This window comes from Clavelina lepadiformis, chromosome 2 (assembly GCF_947623445.1).
Source record: "Clavelina lepadiformis chromosome 2, kaClaLepa1.1, whole genome shotgun sequence".
In the NCBI taxonomy this organism is placed as follows: Eukaryota; Metazoa; Chordata; class Ascidiacea; order Aplousobranchia; family Clavelinidae; genus Clavelina; species Clavelina lepadiformis.
In genome coordinates, this window is record NC_135241.1 from 171,035 (window position 1) to 188,553 (window position 17,519).

General features: G+C 40.8%; 2 protein-coding genes across 2 annotated transcripts; one reads left to right on the top strand and one right to left on the bottom strand.

Moving 5' to 3' along the window:
• Positions 1–335: 335 nt before the first annotated feature.
• Positions 336–3,712, bottom strand: LOC143445640 (uncharacterized). Its single transcript, XM_076944889.1, has 12 exons — positions 3,598–3,712; positions 2,897–3,080; positions 2,695–2,834; positions 2,415–2,607; positions 2,158–2,339; positions 1,935–2,043; positions 1,678–1,873; positions 1,434–1,588; positions 872–1,052; positions 747–817; positions 511–671; positions 336–446 (listed from the first exon to the last, which is right to left on the bottom strand). Exons 1-11 carry the CDS (start codon positions 3,671–3,673, stop codon positions 581–583), a joined length of 1,578 nt encoding a protein of 525 aa, XP_076801004.1. The 5' UTR covers positions 3,674–3,712; the 3' UTR covers positions 336–446; positions 511–580.
• A 9,318-nt stretch (positions 3,713–13,030) lies between these two features.
• LOC143444865 (AP-2 complex subunit alpha-2-like) lies at positions 13,031–17,110 on the top strand. Its single transcript, XM_076943649.1, has one exon. It carries the CDS (start codon positions 13,093–13,095, stop codon positions 15,892–15,894), a length of 2,802 nt encoding a protein of 933 aa, XP_076799764.1. The 5' UTR covers positions 13,031–13,092; the 3' UTR covers positions 15,895–17,110.
• Positions 17,111–17,519: the final 409 nt, after the last annotated feature.

Consider the following 17,519-nt stretch of genomic DNA (forward strand, 5'->3'; position numbering starts at 1 on the left):
GTTTGATGATTGATGTTTGATGTGAAATGTTAAAAATAGCTTTGCTGGGCTTTACTATGACGCGCGTGTTGAAGTATTTTTAAGTGGTAGCGGTGTAGTACAACTTCAACCGACAAATAATTGAAATGTTCATGATTGCTTGTTAGCATTCCTCTGCTGACCTAATGGCAAGCAGTTCCGGTCATCCGGTGCCAGTTCAAATCCGGCTGGACACGAGCACCTGATCGACTTCCCAAAGTATTCGGTGCAAATCTGGGCGCAACCTCCATTGTTCTGCAAGAAAATGCTGATCGTGACGTCAACAAGTCATGAAAGTGCAAACACAAAGAGCTGACCTTTGAGCAGGTTTTATGCTCTTCTAGCTTGGTCCTCACTGGCCCAACTACCACTTCCTGGTACGACTCAAATTCTTCGTCCAGTACGTCACTGCCTTCGTCATCGCAACCCTGCGCCGAAGAATATTCATTTCGTTACGTCAATATTTAGTTACAAATTAAATGATGACGTAACCTTTGCTTCGCAGTTCCCCCCTGGATCGCATAGACGGACTTTGCAGATGACGTAAATTTCCTGCTGGATGTCACCCCCCCCACTGGAAGGCGGGGAAAGTGAAGAGGAGGGTGTCGGGATCCTCGTATGACGCAAGCACCGATTGAAGATCAACCGCGCATCTATGACGTCAATAATAACCTGTTGTGAGCTATTATTCGTTATGAGACGCCAACATAAGTGACGTAGGCACTCACTGGTTTATGATAACCTCGATGTAGGCGTCCAGGTTGACTGGATATGTGTTGGACAGGACACAGATTGGAACCTTAAAGTGAGGTCATTTCAAAGATTGCCACGTCAATATAAAACAAACACTTACCAGCAGCATCAAGTGGCTGGATTCTGAATAAATATCAACGTAGATGCTTCGGGGAACAGCCAGGGTTGGGGCATTCCCCGAGTACGTGGTGGTGATTGGTTCGTTGAAGTCGGGGTCACGGAACAAGGATATATGGACCACGTGATCATCTTCGCCCAACTCATCGCGAACATCAAACTTCCTGGAGATGAAATTAAACCGTTCTCTGTATCTGGTCATTCTAAGGCAGGGGCGGGCAACATACGGCCCGCGGGCCGGACCCGGCCCGCAGACAGTTTCCGGTCTTACATGATAATGTGCCCGCAGGCCACATTATTCTGCTATTGAAATACATTATTCGTTAATAAATTCATTAAATACTGTTTTTGGTCTTTATGCTTAAAACTTAAAGTTTACATTAAATACGATGTATTCCTTGCATAGGTGGATAAATACACGATTAATGTATCGATTCAGGAATCCGGCCCCCCAAGTACTTCATTTTCTCATATCAGGCCCGCCGACCGAAGAAGTTGCCCGCCCCTGTTCTAAGGCAATGACAGGAAAAAGCAATTTTGCTCGCCCGGTTAAATCCTGGTGCCCTGTGTTTGTGACGTCATCCAACAAGTAAGTGCAACTGAATTCGTACTCGATGTCATCTCCTACGTCATCATCTGTAAATATGTCGTCACGAACCGTGCGAATCTCGTAAAAGTAAGTGACGTGGGTTTCGTTTTGCTGAAAAATTTCATATTATGACGTAGGTGTTGTTGCTTTACAGAAGCCTTTACGTGACAGAAACTGATTTGCACGTCATAAATAATCACTTCAACGATGGCACCGCATTGGTCCAGGTTTCCTTCGATCGTGTAAAGAACATCCTCTAAACCCGGAAGTGAATAGAAGTGAGGTTCACATTCTTCTGGGGATTCCTGCAGTGTCGACCTGTTCGCTTTCCTGTCCCCGATCAAGAATTCCTCCAAGAAATCGAACCCGAAGTTTATGAGCGCACATCGCGATATTCTGGAACCAAACCATGACATGATTGTCCAATCCATCTGCCTTTATGACGTCATATAAGCACCTGAGGTTTATCTGGTTGGGGAGGCATTCAATCCTAGGGTCGAGCACCTCGTCGGGGTGCGCTACCTCTTCAGCGCCGTAAGTGGCAGGTTGACAAACTGGATCAGTAACTGTAAACACAAGAGGGCACAAAAGAGTTGAACAGTTCACGTGTAAACGAAAAATCAGAAATTAAGAATCCATAAACCCAACCTGGCCGCAGATTTACGCCACACAAATCTGACCTGGCTTCAGATTAGAGGCAGTCATCGACGATCTTGCAAACGGACGAGCCAGCTCCGATTTTGACGTCACCATACTTCCAAGCCTCGTCGACCAACAATCGTCACAATCGAGTTGTTCCGATTCGAATTGGTATTTTTGCAGACTACCGGCCACGCTGAGCAAGTTGGTGCAGGTGCAAGTCCTAACGTGTTCAACAATATACCGAGGTCAACTCAATTAACAGGACTCTACCGGAAAGAAACACGATCACGCGTACGGGCATATGATGTCATGCTGTAGTGCGTCTATGACGTCATCAGCATATAGTATAGTGTCATCAGTTGAGTCACGAAGCGCAGACGGATAATCGGCGTCAGATTCCACTTTGTTGAGGAAGTCACGTGGGACGACCGTGGGGCAGGCGCCGTCGTCAGATGCCAGTTCGCTGTGATTCGATGGAAAGAGGGGACCTTGGCAACATTTTGGTCACTCACATTCACTTGTATTGTGAGCATATAATGATGCAATTATTGCATCATAGAAGGAATGGCACCAACCTGTGTAATCTTTTCCAGTGATCATCTTAGAGTACGCGATGATGCAGGATTTCGCCTCATTAAGAACCGGAGACTGCGCTGAGATGACGTCATTGATCTGTTGCAGCCAGCACTGCACCGAGTCGAGGCCTAAACTCGGTCTGGTGGAGAAAAAAGTTAACATGTGTCGCAATAGTTGAAGCATTATGACGTAAGCACTCACGAGCAAGCTTCCGATGCCTCGCTGTACCAGGATGAATGTTTGATGACGAAATCTACTGGTCCCTCCCAGTTGATGTTGCGCTGAGAGCTGCCAGAGAAGCAGCCGGGGAAGAACGACTGAACATCCGGGGTATTTGGTGGTTCGACCGCCCTCTTGTGTCTGCCATGATAGGGCGAGTGACAGCCTGCTCCAAAGTACAACGAAGTTGAACTTAAATCAAGCGGTAATAACATGAGATCATTGAATTTAACAGACATCGTATTATTAATTTATAGTAATGCCCATCGTCGAAAGATGGAAAAGTAATAAATGGAGAAAGCATTGATCAATATCCGATGGTCTGTGAATAAGACACCGGTTGATTCATTTCCTTTCATTGAATTTATAACTAGTTTAGCTCGTCTCTGCTTTTCACTGAGATAGCAGCGTTGAATTGTCGCTTTTTCATCATTTAACCAACTCGCTTTTGACAACATTCAAGATCGTTGCTAACTCCCCTTATATATGCCCGGGCGTGACGTCATCTAATTTGCCACTCCTGCTGCTTCCTGATCGCCTGTCTATGACTTTATAACTACAAGCTTTCTTATTAATTCATTATCATCCGACCACAAATCACGACTCGAACTGACAGCTGCACCTACCTGGATGACTCAGCAAGAAGTTGTGTAATTTAAACTCATTTCAACCCACAAACCTACCCTCGATCGCACTCAGGCGAAAAGTAGCGGCAAGGAACAGAGCAAGGATCGCGTTGGATCGCGCAGAAGAATTCATTTCAGCAACCACAAATATTTGATCACGATATTCTAAAAATATTCCTTGTTAATTAGTAAAAAAAATTGTTATCTTCAACTTGGATCGAAATATAAAAGCAACTATATCAACTCTATTACGTCATAAAACATCGCGTTTTAGATTATTTTAGTATTTCGATTTCTTTCAAGAACAATCCTGCATCGGTGCCAATTTCCTGAAAGTTCGTGCGGAACTGACAAAATATTTTGAAGTTGTTTTAAACTTGAGCCAAAGTCAACGTGATATTGTATATTAAGCTGTATCCTGGGCATCACGGCACTGTGTGTGTTCAATCAATTTAACGTTTTCTGATTAACCACATTCGGCTCAAACCACTCGCCAATATCTGTCTGCTAACGCTTAATGTACCTCACAGGGCTCGGCTGCTTACAACCAAGCATTATGAGATCACATCGAGCTAAATCGGCAGAAACGCACAGTGCAACATAGACACAACATGACAAACCTAATATTATGAAAAGTGCTTGTTAGAGCGAAGTATGCCAGCACGACTGTATAAAGCCTGACACGTTTAAGAATTTTCAAACAAAAATTATTTATTTTCAAATCATGTTTTTTAACCGCCATTGTTTCACGGGAAAACGTCATATGTTTGAAGTTATATTTTGCAGTTCCTTGTTAACCCAACTTAAATGCTATAACATAGTTATCTAAATCTACCTTCTAATCTTAATCTAACTCCACTAAAACCCTAAGTAACTAAAATCAACTTTTTACACGGCCTTTCTCCTCATCTAAGCGCCTCGCTTTAGCAACGTGTGCAAATAACGAAGTTATTTATTCATGAAGAGCATTAAATGACCTCGGATTGTTTATGGACCAGTGTCTTTGTGATTCTTGCGCAGCATTTGTTGGTTTAGGAAACTATCGATGTGAAAATAAGCAAAAGGTGAAGGATTCCTGGAAGCTTAAGCCAAACGTTTCTCATAAGAAAATGAACAACTCCAACGTAATCATTATGTGCTCATAATGATGTCTTGTGCGTGTTTCTGCGGAAAAGCAAAACTACTTCAGCTCTCACAAACGACTTGTTAGTCCAAAGATATTTTCTTGCCAAGTTTATGCGCGATAATGTTTATGCGACCATTCTGCATTTGCTGCATATACGAAAGTATCAAAACCCCTGACACTGCGCATGCGCAAGGACAAGAAAAAAATGAAGAATAACAACATCCAGAAAGATTTTATTAACAGGTGAAACGATGAACGCCAAGAAGAATAAAATTAACATTTTATTCGGTTTAAAACCAAATCACGTTAATTAACCCGTAATGGTATAATCGTCCCATTCTTTTCCTTCATTCATCTATTCTCTATTGCTAAAGCATAGGTAAGCTTACCCTGTATAAGAAGCGAAAAACATAAATTTTTCACAAGACTAAACAACTTATGTACATAAGCGCTTAACTTCGCTCAGCAGGTCGACAGCCTATATGCAAGGACATAGCTGGCTGATGCTCATTGTGTTGGTCACGCATCATTATATGGGATAACCTCGCCTGGAATTTCTCAATAACTTTGATTTGGCCAAATTTAAGCGAAATTTAGCTTCCTCAAAGACAGGCACAGAAATAATGGGGTTAAATTGACCCAAATTATCCGCTTGTTATTCTATTTACTTCCAGAGATTTTCGTAATTTATTAGCAGGCATATTTCTAACATTTTGCTGTTGCTCCTAAACTTTATGTTATTTCTTTGTATTTTTAGTTTTGCTCTTTAAAATTTTGAACATTGCAGGTCGACCAAGTTAAAACTCACAAACTCGGCTTTTAAAGAATAAAAGAAATCTTGCAAACTTACAGGAAAACCACTTTGTTGTTCCTCATCAACAAACTTACGCTGATTCACACGATATTTTACGTCACAATATTTGGCATGTCACCGAAAGTGAGTTGAGAAATCATCAGCGAGATTTTTTGTTTAAGAGTTTTCGGTATAATACTGTATATATATATATTGTATATTTGTATAGATTTCTGTATTTGGCTGTAAACCGTAGAACTCAGTATCAGAAAATTGCGTAACCGAAAATATATTCAGGCTAAAAGATTTTTCCCGGCTATATTCAACATCAATTTCCGAAGTTTGGTTAACGAACATGTGATTACAGAAACGCGAACCCATAACTTCTGTCGCCAGACAAAATAGCTGTCAGTCTTATTGTCTGCGGCAGAGTTGAATCTACGAGAAAACTCAAAACTGTTAAGTCAAAATTGTGCCGGCAGTAGCACAACAGGCTCTAATTCAACCACATTGGATTTGACGATTTTCTCGATAATGCTATTATAGCTTGGATTTAATCGTCGATGAAAAATAACATGTTCGAGTGAGTTATATTTGTCGTTAACTTGTTTATTTATACGGGACTGAAACTTTTTAACAGAAAATCCAAACTTGTCTCGATCGACGTAGACCCAGTATTGTAATGAATCGAGTAAATTCCTAAATGACTCGAGTCACGTTATAGCGATTGAGAAAGCCAAAAAGAAGACTTTATGTCACAAAAACGGAGCATTTTCAACAAAATTACAATTCTTCATAAAAATATCGTTTTGCTCTGCTCTCCTTCGCCCTCATCTGGCGGGGATGACCACGGTGCCACCACGCGGTGATTCTGTATTTGGGACGTATCAATTTAAATCATCTCTGCGTTGATTACTACTATGCGTGGTATTTCATCCTAAATATATAGATGGTGCCAGCGTGTTGTTCGAGCAGACGAGATCAACAATAAAAGTTGGGTTTTAGAGTTGGAATTGTTTGAAGTAGGTTACGCTCGGGACGGCTCGTGCTCACTGGGAATGAACGCAACTTTCCTTACTCGTTATCATGGAGTCATAACTTTCCGATCGCCGAACAACTCTTCGTAAAAGGTATCAAACAAACTAATTTGCAGACAGTCATGACTCATGACGACTTGACTCGATTCACAACTTAAATTGACTCGACTTGACTCGAGTCAGAAAAACATCACGTGGTTACAGCCCTCAGTAGACCTATAACTGGTTTTCCCTTTTTCGTTTTACCGAATGTCTGAAAGCTTACTTGGTCAACGGGAAAAATTCGTGGTAGACTCTAAAATCAATGAAAACATCCTGAGAAAAAATATCTCTCCATTATCTATTCAATTTTGCAAGAACGGTTTACTTTCATTCAAGTGCTAAAGCAAAATTTGCGCAAACAAAAATAATTACAAAATGCTCAGTTTTTGATATTTTACCCGAAAAGTGGTTATACAATATGAATTATGACAAATAATAATTCGTTGCTGTATTACTTGTGTGAAGTATTACACAACAAACATATTCGCCAAAAAGACCGCGTACACTGGCGGCTATTGTTACAATATGAGCAAGGTACTGTGATAATAATGTGATAATAACCAAAATTAATATACAGATTATGTACGATTTACAATTCTAATACTAATGTGTTGTTTTAGCAAAGAGTAACACGAGCCACAATCATTTCCTGTATTATTGTTGTGACGTAATATTTGTGCCTTTCGGTGGTCGGACGATTCAACCCACGGACGATTCAACCCCGGACAATTCAACCCACGGACGATTCAACCCCGGACTATTCAACCCACGGACGATTCAACCCACGGACGATTCAACCCACGGACGATTCAACCCGTTTATAAAAACGTCTACGCAGTCAATGTGTCAATTTGGTCAATCAATATGGTCAATTTTTTTTAACCTGCTCAGAATGCTATCACAAAACAAATTTCAGTCTTGTGCGACGTGTAGTACAGAAGTTATTAGGCCAATATAAAGTCAATTGTTTCGTTAGGTCAAGACACGGTCAATTGTGTCTTTTAGGTCAAAATCTATTAAACTTGTAATTTTGTAATATTATTCTTCCGTTTTTCTCTATTCTTGTACCGCAAACAATTCCAGTGCCCCAAATTAAAGGCCTACTTAGAACCAAAGCCACCAAGAGAGGGAAGGCCTTTACGCAAAGTACTGTATAGGGCAAAATAACAATATTCATGGTTTTACTGGAAAGCAGAAAACAATAAGTGTTTTGATGTACAACCAATGCTAACAAGAAGTGGTAAAAGAAAAAAAAGGAAACACAAAAAGCTTTATATTAGCTTAGGCCTATATATTAGCTTTATTTAGCTTACATAATATTGGCTACAAAGTAACTTGGTGATAACCTAAGCCAATAGTACGTGAAAGGTCCGTGGGTTGAATCGTCCGCGGGTTGAATCGTCCGCAGGTTGAATCGTCCTGGGTTGAATGGTCCTGGGTTGAATCGTCCGCGGGTTGAATCGTCCTGGGTTGAATCGTCCGGGGTTGAATCGTCCGTGGGTTGAATCGTCCGCGGGTTGAATAGTCCGGGGTTGAATCGTCCTGGGTTGAATCGTCCGTGGGTTGAAAGGTCCGTGGGTTGAATCGTCCGCGAGTTGAATCGTCCGCGGGTTGAATCGTCCGCGGGTTGAATCGTCAGTGGGTTGAATCGTCCGCGGGTTGAATGGTCCGCGGGTTGAATCGTCCGCGGGTTGAATCGTCCGGGGTTGAATCGTCCGGGGTTGAATCGTCCGTGGGTTGAATCGTCCGGGGTTGAATCGTCCGTGGGTTGAATCGACCTGGAACCGTGCCTTTCTTGCACGCGTTCAGTTTGTTAAAAATAAGTTTGTTAGCGTATGGCAGTACAAATTAACAAGTTTGGGAATAATTAGCAATCAGCAATTTAATGCAGTTGAATATAGCTAAGCCAAAATGCTATTACATTGACTGTTGAATGAAGTGCTGTTGATGTGCCAATGTTCTGTCAATTTGTAATCGTATAACGAAAAAACAATATAACCAGTTTATACAATCAACAAATTTGTGCAAACTACTGAACAGTACAACTTAAGATAAGCTCAGTGTTAAGTTAGACAACTCTGCTTGTCGGCTTCACAAGACAATCAGCTTTTAGCTGAACAATCGAGTCTAGGATTGATTAAGCAAACAACGACCTTGAGGCTCATTATATCGAAGACAATAAACATTCAGACAATCAAAGATTGTATTGGAGTGACTGGTACAGTCAAGTTCAACAACAATAACCAATCATTCCATTACAGTACTATTGAAGACGATAACTTGTTTTGCTTCAGATTCGATGATATGAGTTCCCATTTTTCAAACGGCGTGACTATGCTGTTTAGTTGCTTAATTCTGTCTATGCATATTACTAAATGATAAAGTTCCCATTTTATTTATTAATTATCAGACAAAGGCTTTCACCTTCGGGCAAAGCTTACTGAATGTTACATTGCGTTTGGTAACAAGAGAAAAAGGTAAAAGGAAAGATTGTAAACATTACACCGGTATTTATTTGTGGCACACCAGTTCAAGCGAGGTAATTTATCTGAACGTCATTAAGGAGAATTTAAGCTTGGTCAACAACTGAATTGCAAAATCCCAAAATAAAATTTCAGTATTTACAAAACAACCCATGACTCGTGACGCAACCGTCACAGAATAAATGGCGGTTAGATAAATGTACAAACACATTCCATAAGTTCATAACATACATACGTATACTGTATTTACTGTATAATGTACAGCAAATGTATGTAAAATTACGTTTTCGAGATATCTATGAACCTGCCAATTTTTAGCCTTTTTGGTAAACGCCACGCCAAAAGTTTTAGAAAAGCAAAACTCATTTACGTACAAGCCTAGAAGAGGATATGCTGGGATTGTTTTTTGTGTTTGTTTGTTGTATTACATAAATCTCAGTTTTAAAGTAACACCAGCAAGTAAGGTAGAATAAATAAATGCTATTGTTTTCGAAACTTGACTTGAGTTGAGTAGGCTAAGTTTGCAAAATTTGTCGATTTTAAAACGTTACCAAACGAAATGACTGACTACGACCAAAATCGTGCATGCACAAACACATGCAAGGAGTAGGCCTATCTCCAATGCTTCAAGCTAGGCCTACGGCTGTTTTACCGCAAAAAGCCCCTAACTTCGGTTTTGAAAGTTGTGTAACCAGGAAAGAACGTTATTGGTTATCCGATTCAGCTTCAGAACTTATACGACATTAGGTAATCGAACATCTGAGAAACACAAAAGCTACACTTAAATAGGCCAACAGTAAAAATATTTTCCATGCTAATTGTCTCGCTACGCTTATGCCTATAGCCTATTGATAGGTTAGGCTAGAGTAGGGTTACCATATTTGATAATTCACAATCCCTTACAAATTTACCTCAGTTGCCTTGACTAACTTTAGAATATTACCAAAGTACATTGCCGCCATTGCTTTTTTGTGATAAACATGAAACAATGCAGAAACAGCAAAGAAATGTTGCATTGCAATACACGAATGCAAGTTTTCTTTTAAACAGTAACATTTATGAAAACGAAAATTAGCACAGAATTTTACAAAATACGCTCCACGGTAATTACAAGTAATGAACGAATAGCAGTTTATAAACAATACTCTACTCTCCCTCATACCAATCGTTCTTTTCTGAAGATCTTAAAATTCCTTTCATTGTTTCAATGGTCATCTTATTTCTTTCTTTTGTCCACTGACTCTGCATCAATGAAAACACCCGCTCAACATTTGCGTTGTATGGCACCACAGCAAAGAAAATCTGGGCAACCCTTAGTAATTCTGAGTGACGTTCAGCGTTTTTTGACTTTTGAAAATACCTGCACCATTTCTTATGTGCTGGCATTGCAGTAAATTCTTCGTCACTGATGCAACATTCCATAAACGACTTCAACGACTAGAATAAGCCAAACCTTAATGCTGTTCATCTAAAAAGGTAGTAAACAACTTACGTCATAAACGAGTTGCAGACAGATTTAAAGCTGACAGTTTTGACGAGCTGAGAATGTTCGCGACCTAGAAAAAGTTGGAAAAAAGGTGGCAACCTAGAAAAACTTGGACTAAAAGACAATTTTAAAAAATTCCGGACTTTTAAGCACTTTTCAGCATTTCTCCCTGACGCAGATTTGAACACTAAATTCCCAGACATGTCAGGGAAAATCCTGACGTATTTGTACCATCACATGCAGAATTTCATCCTGCATAATATACTTCTAAACTGTGTCATTCAGCCAAAAACGTTTCAAGAGATTTTAACTTTTTTGTATTGTACTCAGTTATCCCTGGAATGGAAACAGTCAACAAATTTTTGTCAGTGTATGAAAAAGCTTTGTCAGTTTTTGGACGTACTTATGCTGAATTTGCCGTTTTCTGATTGGTGGGTTTTTAAACGTAGACATCAGATGTTTTTAGTATTAAATTTTAATGGTAAAAGACGGCAAAAGGTAAATAAGAGTAGGGAGGTAAATGTGGTCGCTAAATATTTTATTTTGATATGTATTTGATTTAAATCGGTATATAAATATATTTTTTAACATATTCAGTATCGTAGTTTATTTTTCAATAGATATCGAGAAACATTAATTTGCTGGTGATAACAATGAATTTCCCATAGTCGATATTTTTCCTACTCTGGTTCCGCCACGAAATTCAGACCCAAACAGAAAAAAGTAGTAGAAAATGAAACTTTAAGAAAAGAAAGCTCCGCAAAAATTTAAAGAAACATAGAAGAGGAATTAATGTGCAAGTGTGCGAAAAAAGGACTAACTCTTTTCTTTCATGAGATATTACAGTTTATGGGCTGGACATGGAAATTTAATTTTCGGCTGGAAAATCCGATTTTTTTGAGTTGGGTTAGTTTAATGCAATGGAACTTAAAAATTAAACACTTAAAATTTGGTTAGCGCAATTAGAAGAGGAATTTTGCTTAATACCTGCAAAAACTTCATTTAATAGAACCAAAATTAATATTAAAATAGTGATATTTTGGTAAAATTCGGACACTGGTTACTTTCATTGGCTGGCTACACGACCTTACTTAACAATGGAAATTGTGGACCGGCTTTGATTGTTTTAAATTTCAAGCACTTTGGATCAGATTCCAAAGATCTTGCTCTGGTGAGTTGGCCTAGCATACAACTTTCTTTACACGATGAAGAAAAAACATTGAAACTATGTTGCCTGGTGTTTATCTTACAATCCTACGCACTAACTGGCTGGACTTGTTCGACATGACGTCTAGATACGTGGTGAGCATAACAAGCGATGTGAAATGCACATAAATTCTAGTGTTATCTGCGGCGCGTTACAAAATCTAAATTTGTTTTGCATGTCAAGTAAGTTCTAAAATAATCAACTTGAAGTGAATTGAAACTAAACCACAACCGACAGTAGAATGTGTGGCACCTGCACGCACGAGGTTCATCGAAGCGCACGCCAAACTTTTGTATCTTCACGCTGATATATAATCAATAAACAGGGAATAACTGATTGCTTAAACGTCAGTTTACATAAATAAGAATTGAGGTTACAATGCACACAAAAAACAGCCGTACTTTCCAGTCGAGATTACTACATTCACATGTGCCACAGATACCACACAAGTTCTTACACATTTCAGGTTGCATGCTGCATTGACCACGTATCTAGACGTTATATCAAACAAGTCAGTAGGTAGGATTCAAACCACTGTAAAATAAGAACTAGGCAATATATTTTCGATATTCTTTATCATGTAAAGGAATTCATCTGCAACTCACCTGAACGAAATTTTCACAATCCACTGCCAGGAATTTATTAAAGGACCAAAGTGGTTTCCATTGTTAAGTGTAAGTATATGACCAAAGTGGTTAAGTGTAGGCGATCAAAAAAATCTTGCCGCCCCAAAAAATGGCGGTCATGACCGGGAAAAGGTCTATTTGTTTTCAAAGTTTCTTGCTAACTTAATCTAAATAGCCTATTATAACATAGGCTTGGTAACCTAAATTTAACTAACTTTTTAATTTAACTTGAAATAAACTCTAAATAAACAAAATCAGCCTATCTTTAACAACGGACTGTGAATGTCTTCAATGTTTATAGATGTAAATATTTACACTTAACTTGATCTGAAACCGGGTGGATGAGTTGTCACCACTTTTTGAATTTTCTCTTAAAACTCGGATTGTTATTGATTGCCCCGCTTGACAATTCATTTATTTGCATAGACAGGCAGTTTGTTGTCACGGCAACAGAATGTCAAATAAAACAGGACAAAATGTGTTCATTCTGTAGAAGAATCCCCGAGGTTAAAATAAAAATCAAGATTTAACGACTTAGTCCTTAAACTAGCTGCAAGTTTAAATGGAGTCAAAATTTTGCAACGAGCCCCACATAGTTGTTGCTTGTCATGCTTGTCATGCTTGTCATGCTTGCACAGAATATAAATGTACTTTGTTTTGTCATACTTTTCATTTTTGAGTTTATTTAAAAATTTAAAATAATTTTCAGATTGTTAGAGATATTGAAGTGTTTGTGACACAATAAATAGAAAATGCCAGCAGTGTCGAGAGGGGACGCGATGAGGGGCTTGGCTGTCTTCATCGCTGACATCCGCAACTGCAAGAGCAAGGAGGCAGAGAGCAAGAGAATTAATAAGGAGTTGGCAAACATCAGGTCAAAGTTCAAAGGTGACAAGACCTTGGATGGTTATAGCAAGAAGAAATACGTCTGCAAACTTCTCTTCATATTTTTGCTCGGTCATGACATCGATTTTGGCCACATGGAGGCGGTAAATTTATTGAGTTCCAACAAGTACACGGAAAAGCAAATAGGTTATCTTTTTATTTCTGTTCTGGTTAGTTCCAATTCTGACCTGATGAAGCTGATCATCCAGAACATCAAGAACGACATTTCCTCACCAAAGCCGATCCACGTGAACCTCGCCCTGCACTGCATCGCCAACATCGGATCGCTCGAGATGGCAGAAGCATTCGGCTCAGAAGTTCCAAAGCTCCTCGTGTCTGCCCAGGCCAGTGAATCCGTCAAGCAAAGTGCTGCTCTGTGTCTGCTCAGGCTTTTTCGCACCATGCCTGAGTCAACGACTTACGCAGAGTGGGCATCCAGGGTCATTCACTTATTGAATGACCAGCACATGGGAGTCGTGACCGCAGCATCAAGTCTGATCCATGCACTGGCTCAGCACAGTCCTGCAGATTATAAAGGTTGTGTGTCTCTGGCTGTTTCAAGGTTGAGTCGAATTGTCACCTCCATATACACTGATCTGCAGGATTACACGTACTATTTTGTCCCAGCTCCATGGTTAAGTGTCAAGCTCCTTCGACTTCTGCAGTGTTACCCGGTCCCGGAAGAACCAGCTGTCAGGGGCCGCTTGGTCGAATGTCTTGAAACCATTTTAAATAAATGCCAGGAACCTCCCAAGTCAAAGAAAGTTCAACATTCAAATTCCAAAAATGCTGTCTTGTTTGAAGCCATCAACCTGATCATCCACATTGACAGTGAGCCCAACCTTTTGGTGCGAGCCTGCAACCAGCTGGGCCAGTTTCTTCAACACAGAGAGACCAATCTTCGTTACCTCGCACTGGAAAGCATGTGCTTGCTCGCTGGCTCAGAGTTTTCTGCTGACGCTGTAAAGAAACATCGTGAGACGGTGATCAATGCTTTGAAGACTGAGAGGGATGTGAGCGTCCGGCAGCGTGCCGTGGATCTTCTCTACGCCATGTGCGACAAGAGCAATGCAGAGGAGATTGTTGCTGAGATGCTCACCTACCTGAAGAAAGCTGATTACGCCATTCGCGAAGAAATGGTCTTAAAGGTTGCCATCCTGTCTGAGAAATACGCTTCAGATTACACTTGGTATGTGGACACCATCCTCCAGCTGATCCGTGTGGCCGGGGATTACGTCTCAGAAGAAGTTTGGCATCGAGTGATTCAGATCGTCATCAATCGTGATGACGTCCAGGGATACGCTGCAAAGACAGTCTTTGAAAATCTCCAAGCACCAGCTTGCCATGAAAACATGGTCAAGGTAGGAGGCTATATTCTCGGAGAGTTTGGGAACTTGATCGCAGGTGATTCTCGTTCCTCGCCGCTGATCCAGTTCAATTTGCTCCATTCAAAATTTCATCTCTGCTCTGCGGCCACAAGAGCTCTCTTGCTCTCGACCTACATCAAGTTCATCAACCTCTTCCCCGAGATCAAGGGAACCATCCAGAGCGTTCTCCAGAACAACAACCAGCTGCGGAACGCTGACGTTGAGCTGCAGCAGAGGTCGTTGGAATATTCCCAGCTTAGCTCGATCACGTCACAGGACGTTCTGGCCACGGTGTTAGAAGAGATGCCTCCCTTCCCGGAGCGAGAGTCGTCCATCCTCGCTAAGCTGAAGAAGAAGAAACCCGCCACTGTGCAAGCCCTTGAGAAGGATGACGAAAAACACAAGGTGGCGCCTGCGAGCACTGAGAACCACATTGAGAGCAAAGCGGACGTCCCCGCCGCACCTGCATCTGCTCCTGCAAACTCCATCGATCTTCTTGGTCTCGGTGCAGCCGAAGTTGCTCCACCTTCATCCAACTCCCTCCTCGTCGATGTGTTCGGAGGATCCTCTGCGACGGAGGAGCTGGTTGACGTCAACCTGCAGAAGTTCTTGTTTAAGAACAGCGGCGTGCTCTACGAGAACGACTTGATCCAGATCGGGGTGAAGTGTGAGTTCAAGGAGCACTACGGCCGCATCGGCCTCTTCTTCGGCAACAAAACGCCCTCTCAGTTGGTCAATTTCTCGGCATCAGTCCAAGCCGATGACGTAAATGGTGAGGTGGTTGTGACAACACAGAAGGAGGCTCCTGCTCAGATAGACGGAGGTGCTCAAGTGCAGCATTTCATCAACCTCGAGTGTGTGGCGTTATTTTCCGACCCGCCAGCATTGACGCTAACTTACAACCACAATGGTACCCCCCACTCTATTTCTCTCAAGCTCCCCCTACTGGTCAACAAATTTTTCTCTCCGGTTGAGATGACAGCGGCCGACTTCTTCTCAAGATGGAAACAACTCGGACAGCCAGCCCAGGAGTGCCAGAAAATTTTCCAAGCAAAATTTCCGATCGAAACTGAAGCAACAAAACTCAAACTGGCCGGGTTTGGGCTCGCTTGCCTGCTCAACATCGACCCGAACCCCGATAATTTGGTGGGAACTGGAATCCTGAAGACGAAGAGTGCTCAGGTTGGATGTCTTCTTCGCCTTGAGCCCAACAAGCAAGCCAAGATGTACAGACTCACGATAAGAAGCAGCAACACCCAGCTTTCACCTCTGCTCTGCGAACTGCTGGAAAACCAGTTCTAGAACCCGATTGGAAATTGCTTTGAATGGCAACTTGACGTCGTACTATATGATATAGCAGCTCCATCAACATTTTCATCTCGTCAATCAGTTTTGTGTGTGAAAGCAATTTTGCAGACATGTTATACATCAAGATGTCACCTGTCTTTGCTAATTTAATGACATAAACCAACAAACCATGTGACTACATCCAGGAAGCTTGCCTCACATTTGGCCATGCTGGCTTTAAAATACATTTTAATGGTTGATTCTGTTCATTGGGATCGGACATATTTGACCTATCCAGTATTATTAAGATCTGCCTCTGCCTGGTTTCTTCCATGTCTTGTGCAAAGTGATATAAGATATGTTGGTGGCACAATATAACTTGTTCATTTTTCTTCATACTTGCAATTTATGTTCACTTAACGTTAATGAATATTCGGTGAAATATAACACTGCATTTGCTGATAGCATTCCCACTAAAGTAACCACTTTAATTGTCGTGTGTTTATTTCAAAAGCTCCCTTGTGTTTAAAACTTCATGTTTAAGACTCCTAAAGGTTTTAAGTTGCCGTTGTATTGTCGTTAATAATAATATCAAGTTCCACAATTTGCAATTGGTGTTTATGGCTTTAATCTGCTTGATTGATGTTTTTTGTGATTTATTTTGAGAGAAACTTAATGATGTGCCAACAGGAAACAAATCTGCTTCAAACTCGTGGAAACCAGATTATCACTCCTGCATTTCCTGTGGAGGGCGTACATGTTACAAAGTTGCACGTTAATTGGCATAAATAAGCAGCTACTGGTCGCATATTGCATTCTCTTCGATCATGTCGTGCAATTGCACTATGTTTCACTTAGCTGGCTTCATCTGCTTATTTGCCCCTTGTCTGATTTGCAGAAATCTTGAGTGGGGAACTTCATATCAGCAGTTTGTGTTTCAATCATAACGAGTAAATAGTTCTAATATTTATCTTTGTTGCTTGCTGGTGTTTGGGCCGAATGCTGAATAATTTTGCATTGTCAATGCCTTTATTCAAATATTTAGTGTCTCGTACAAATTTATATTCTGTTGTGTTGTGTCATATCCTGTATATGCCATAGGTTGAGAATATTGTCATTGCTCTCAGCCATCTCCGTGCTCATTGTAACCTCGGCCACTTCTCATTTATTACTGACATTCTTTTAATATCTATCTAGCAATTTATATAATCTATGTCTCCGTATATTGTAGGTTCATGTAGGCAGGGTAATGGGTTGAAACTGTTTTGGAAACTCGTCTCATGGAAACCAAGGTGCAAGGTGGGATGCCTGGTGCAAAGTTGAACCATGGTCATGCTCCATGTGGTCACGTGCTGTGCAGGAAACAAAGCTTGTTGTGAAATGCTTTGTCATAATTAACAATGCTCTTTATACATTTGGTCTGTACAGTAAAAGGTCAAATAACTTGAAGCAGACGTTAACTCAAAGTTCTCCACCTAAGTAGCTTGTCTTGAAGTGTTTTTGTAGTTTCCGGGCATGGCTGGCACTCATTGTTTTCGAAATAGTTTAAAATCAGTCGTTGCAGTAACGCTGGTGATTTGCTTCAATAATGGATGGTTACAGGCTGTGTTGTAAAGAACTGCTTTCAAATCAAACAAGAT

Coding starts and splice junctions, on each gene's coding strand:
- LOC143445640 (XM_076944889.1), bottom strand. CDS start 3,673: ATGAATTCTTCTGCGCGATCCAACGCGATCCTTGCTCTGTTCCTTGCC. Junction 1,589..1,677: donor AATGCGGTGCCATCGTTGAA/GTGATTATTTAT, acceptor GAAATTTTTCAG/CAAAACGAAACCCACGTCAC. Junction 672..746: donor ATCGAGGTTATCATAAACCA/GTGAGTGCCTAC, acceptor TTGACGTCATAG/ATGCGCGGTTGATCTTCAAT.
- LOC143444865 (XM_076943649.1), top strand. CDS start 13,093: ATGCCAGCAGTGTCGAGAGGGGACGCGATGAGGGGCTTGGCTGTCTTC.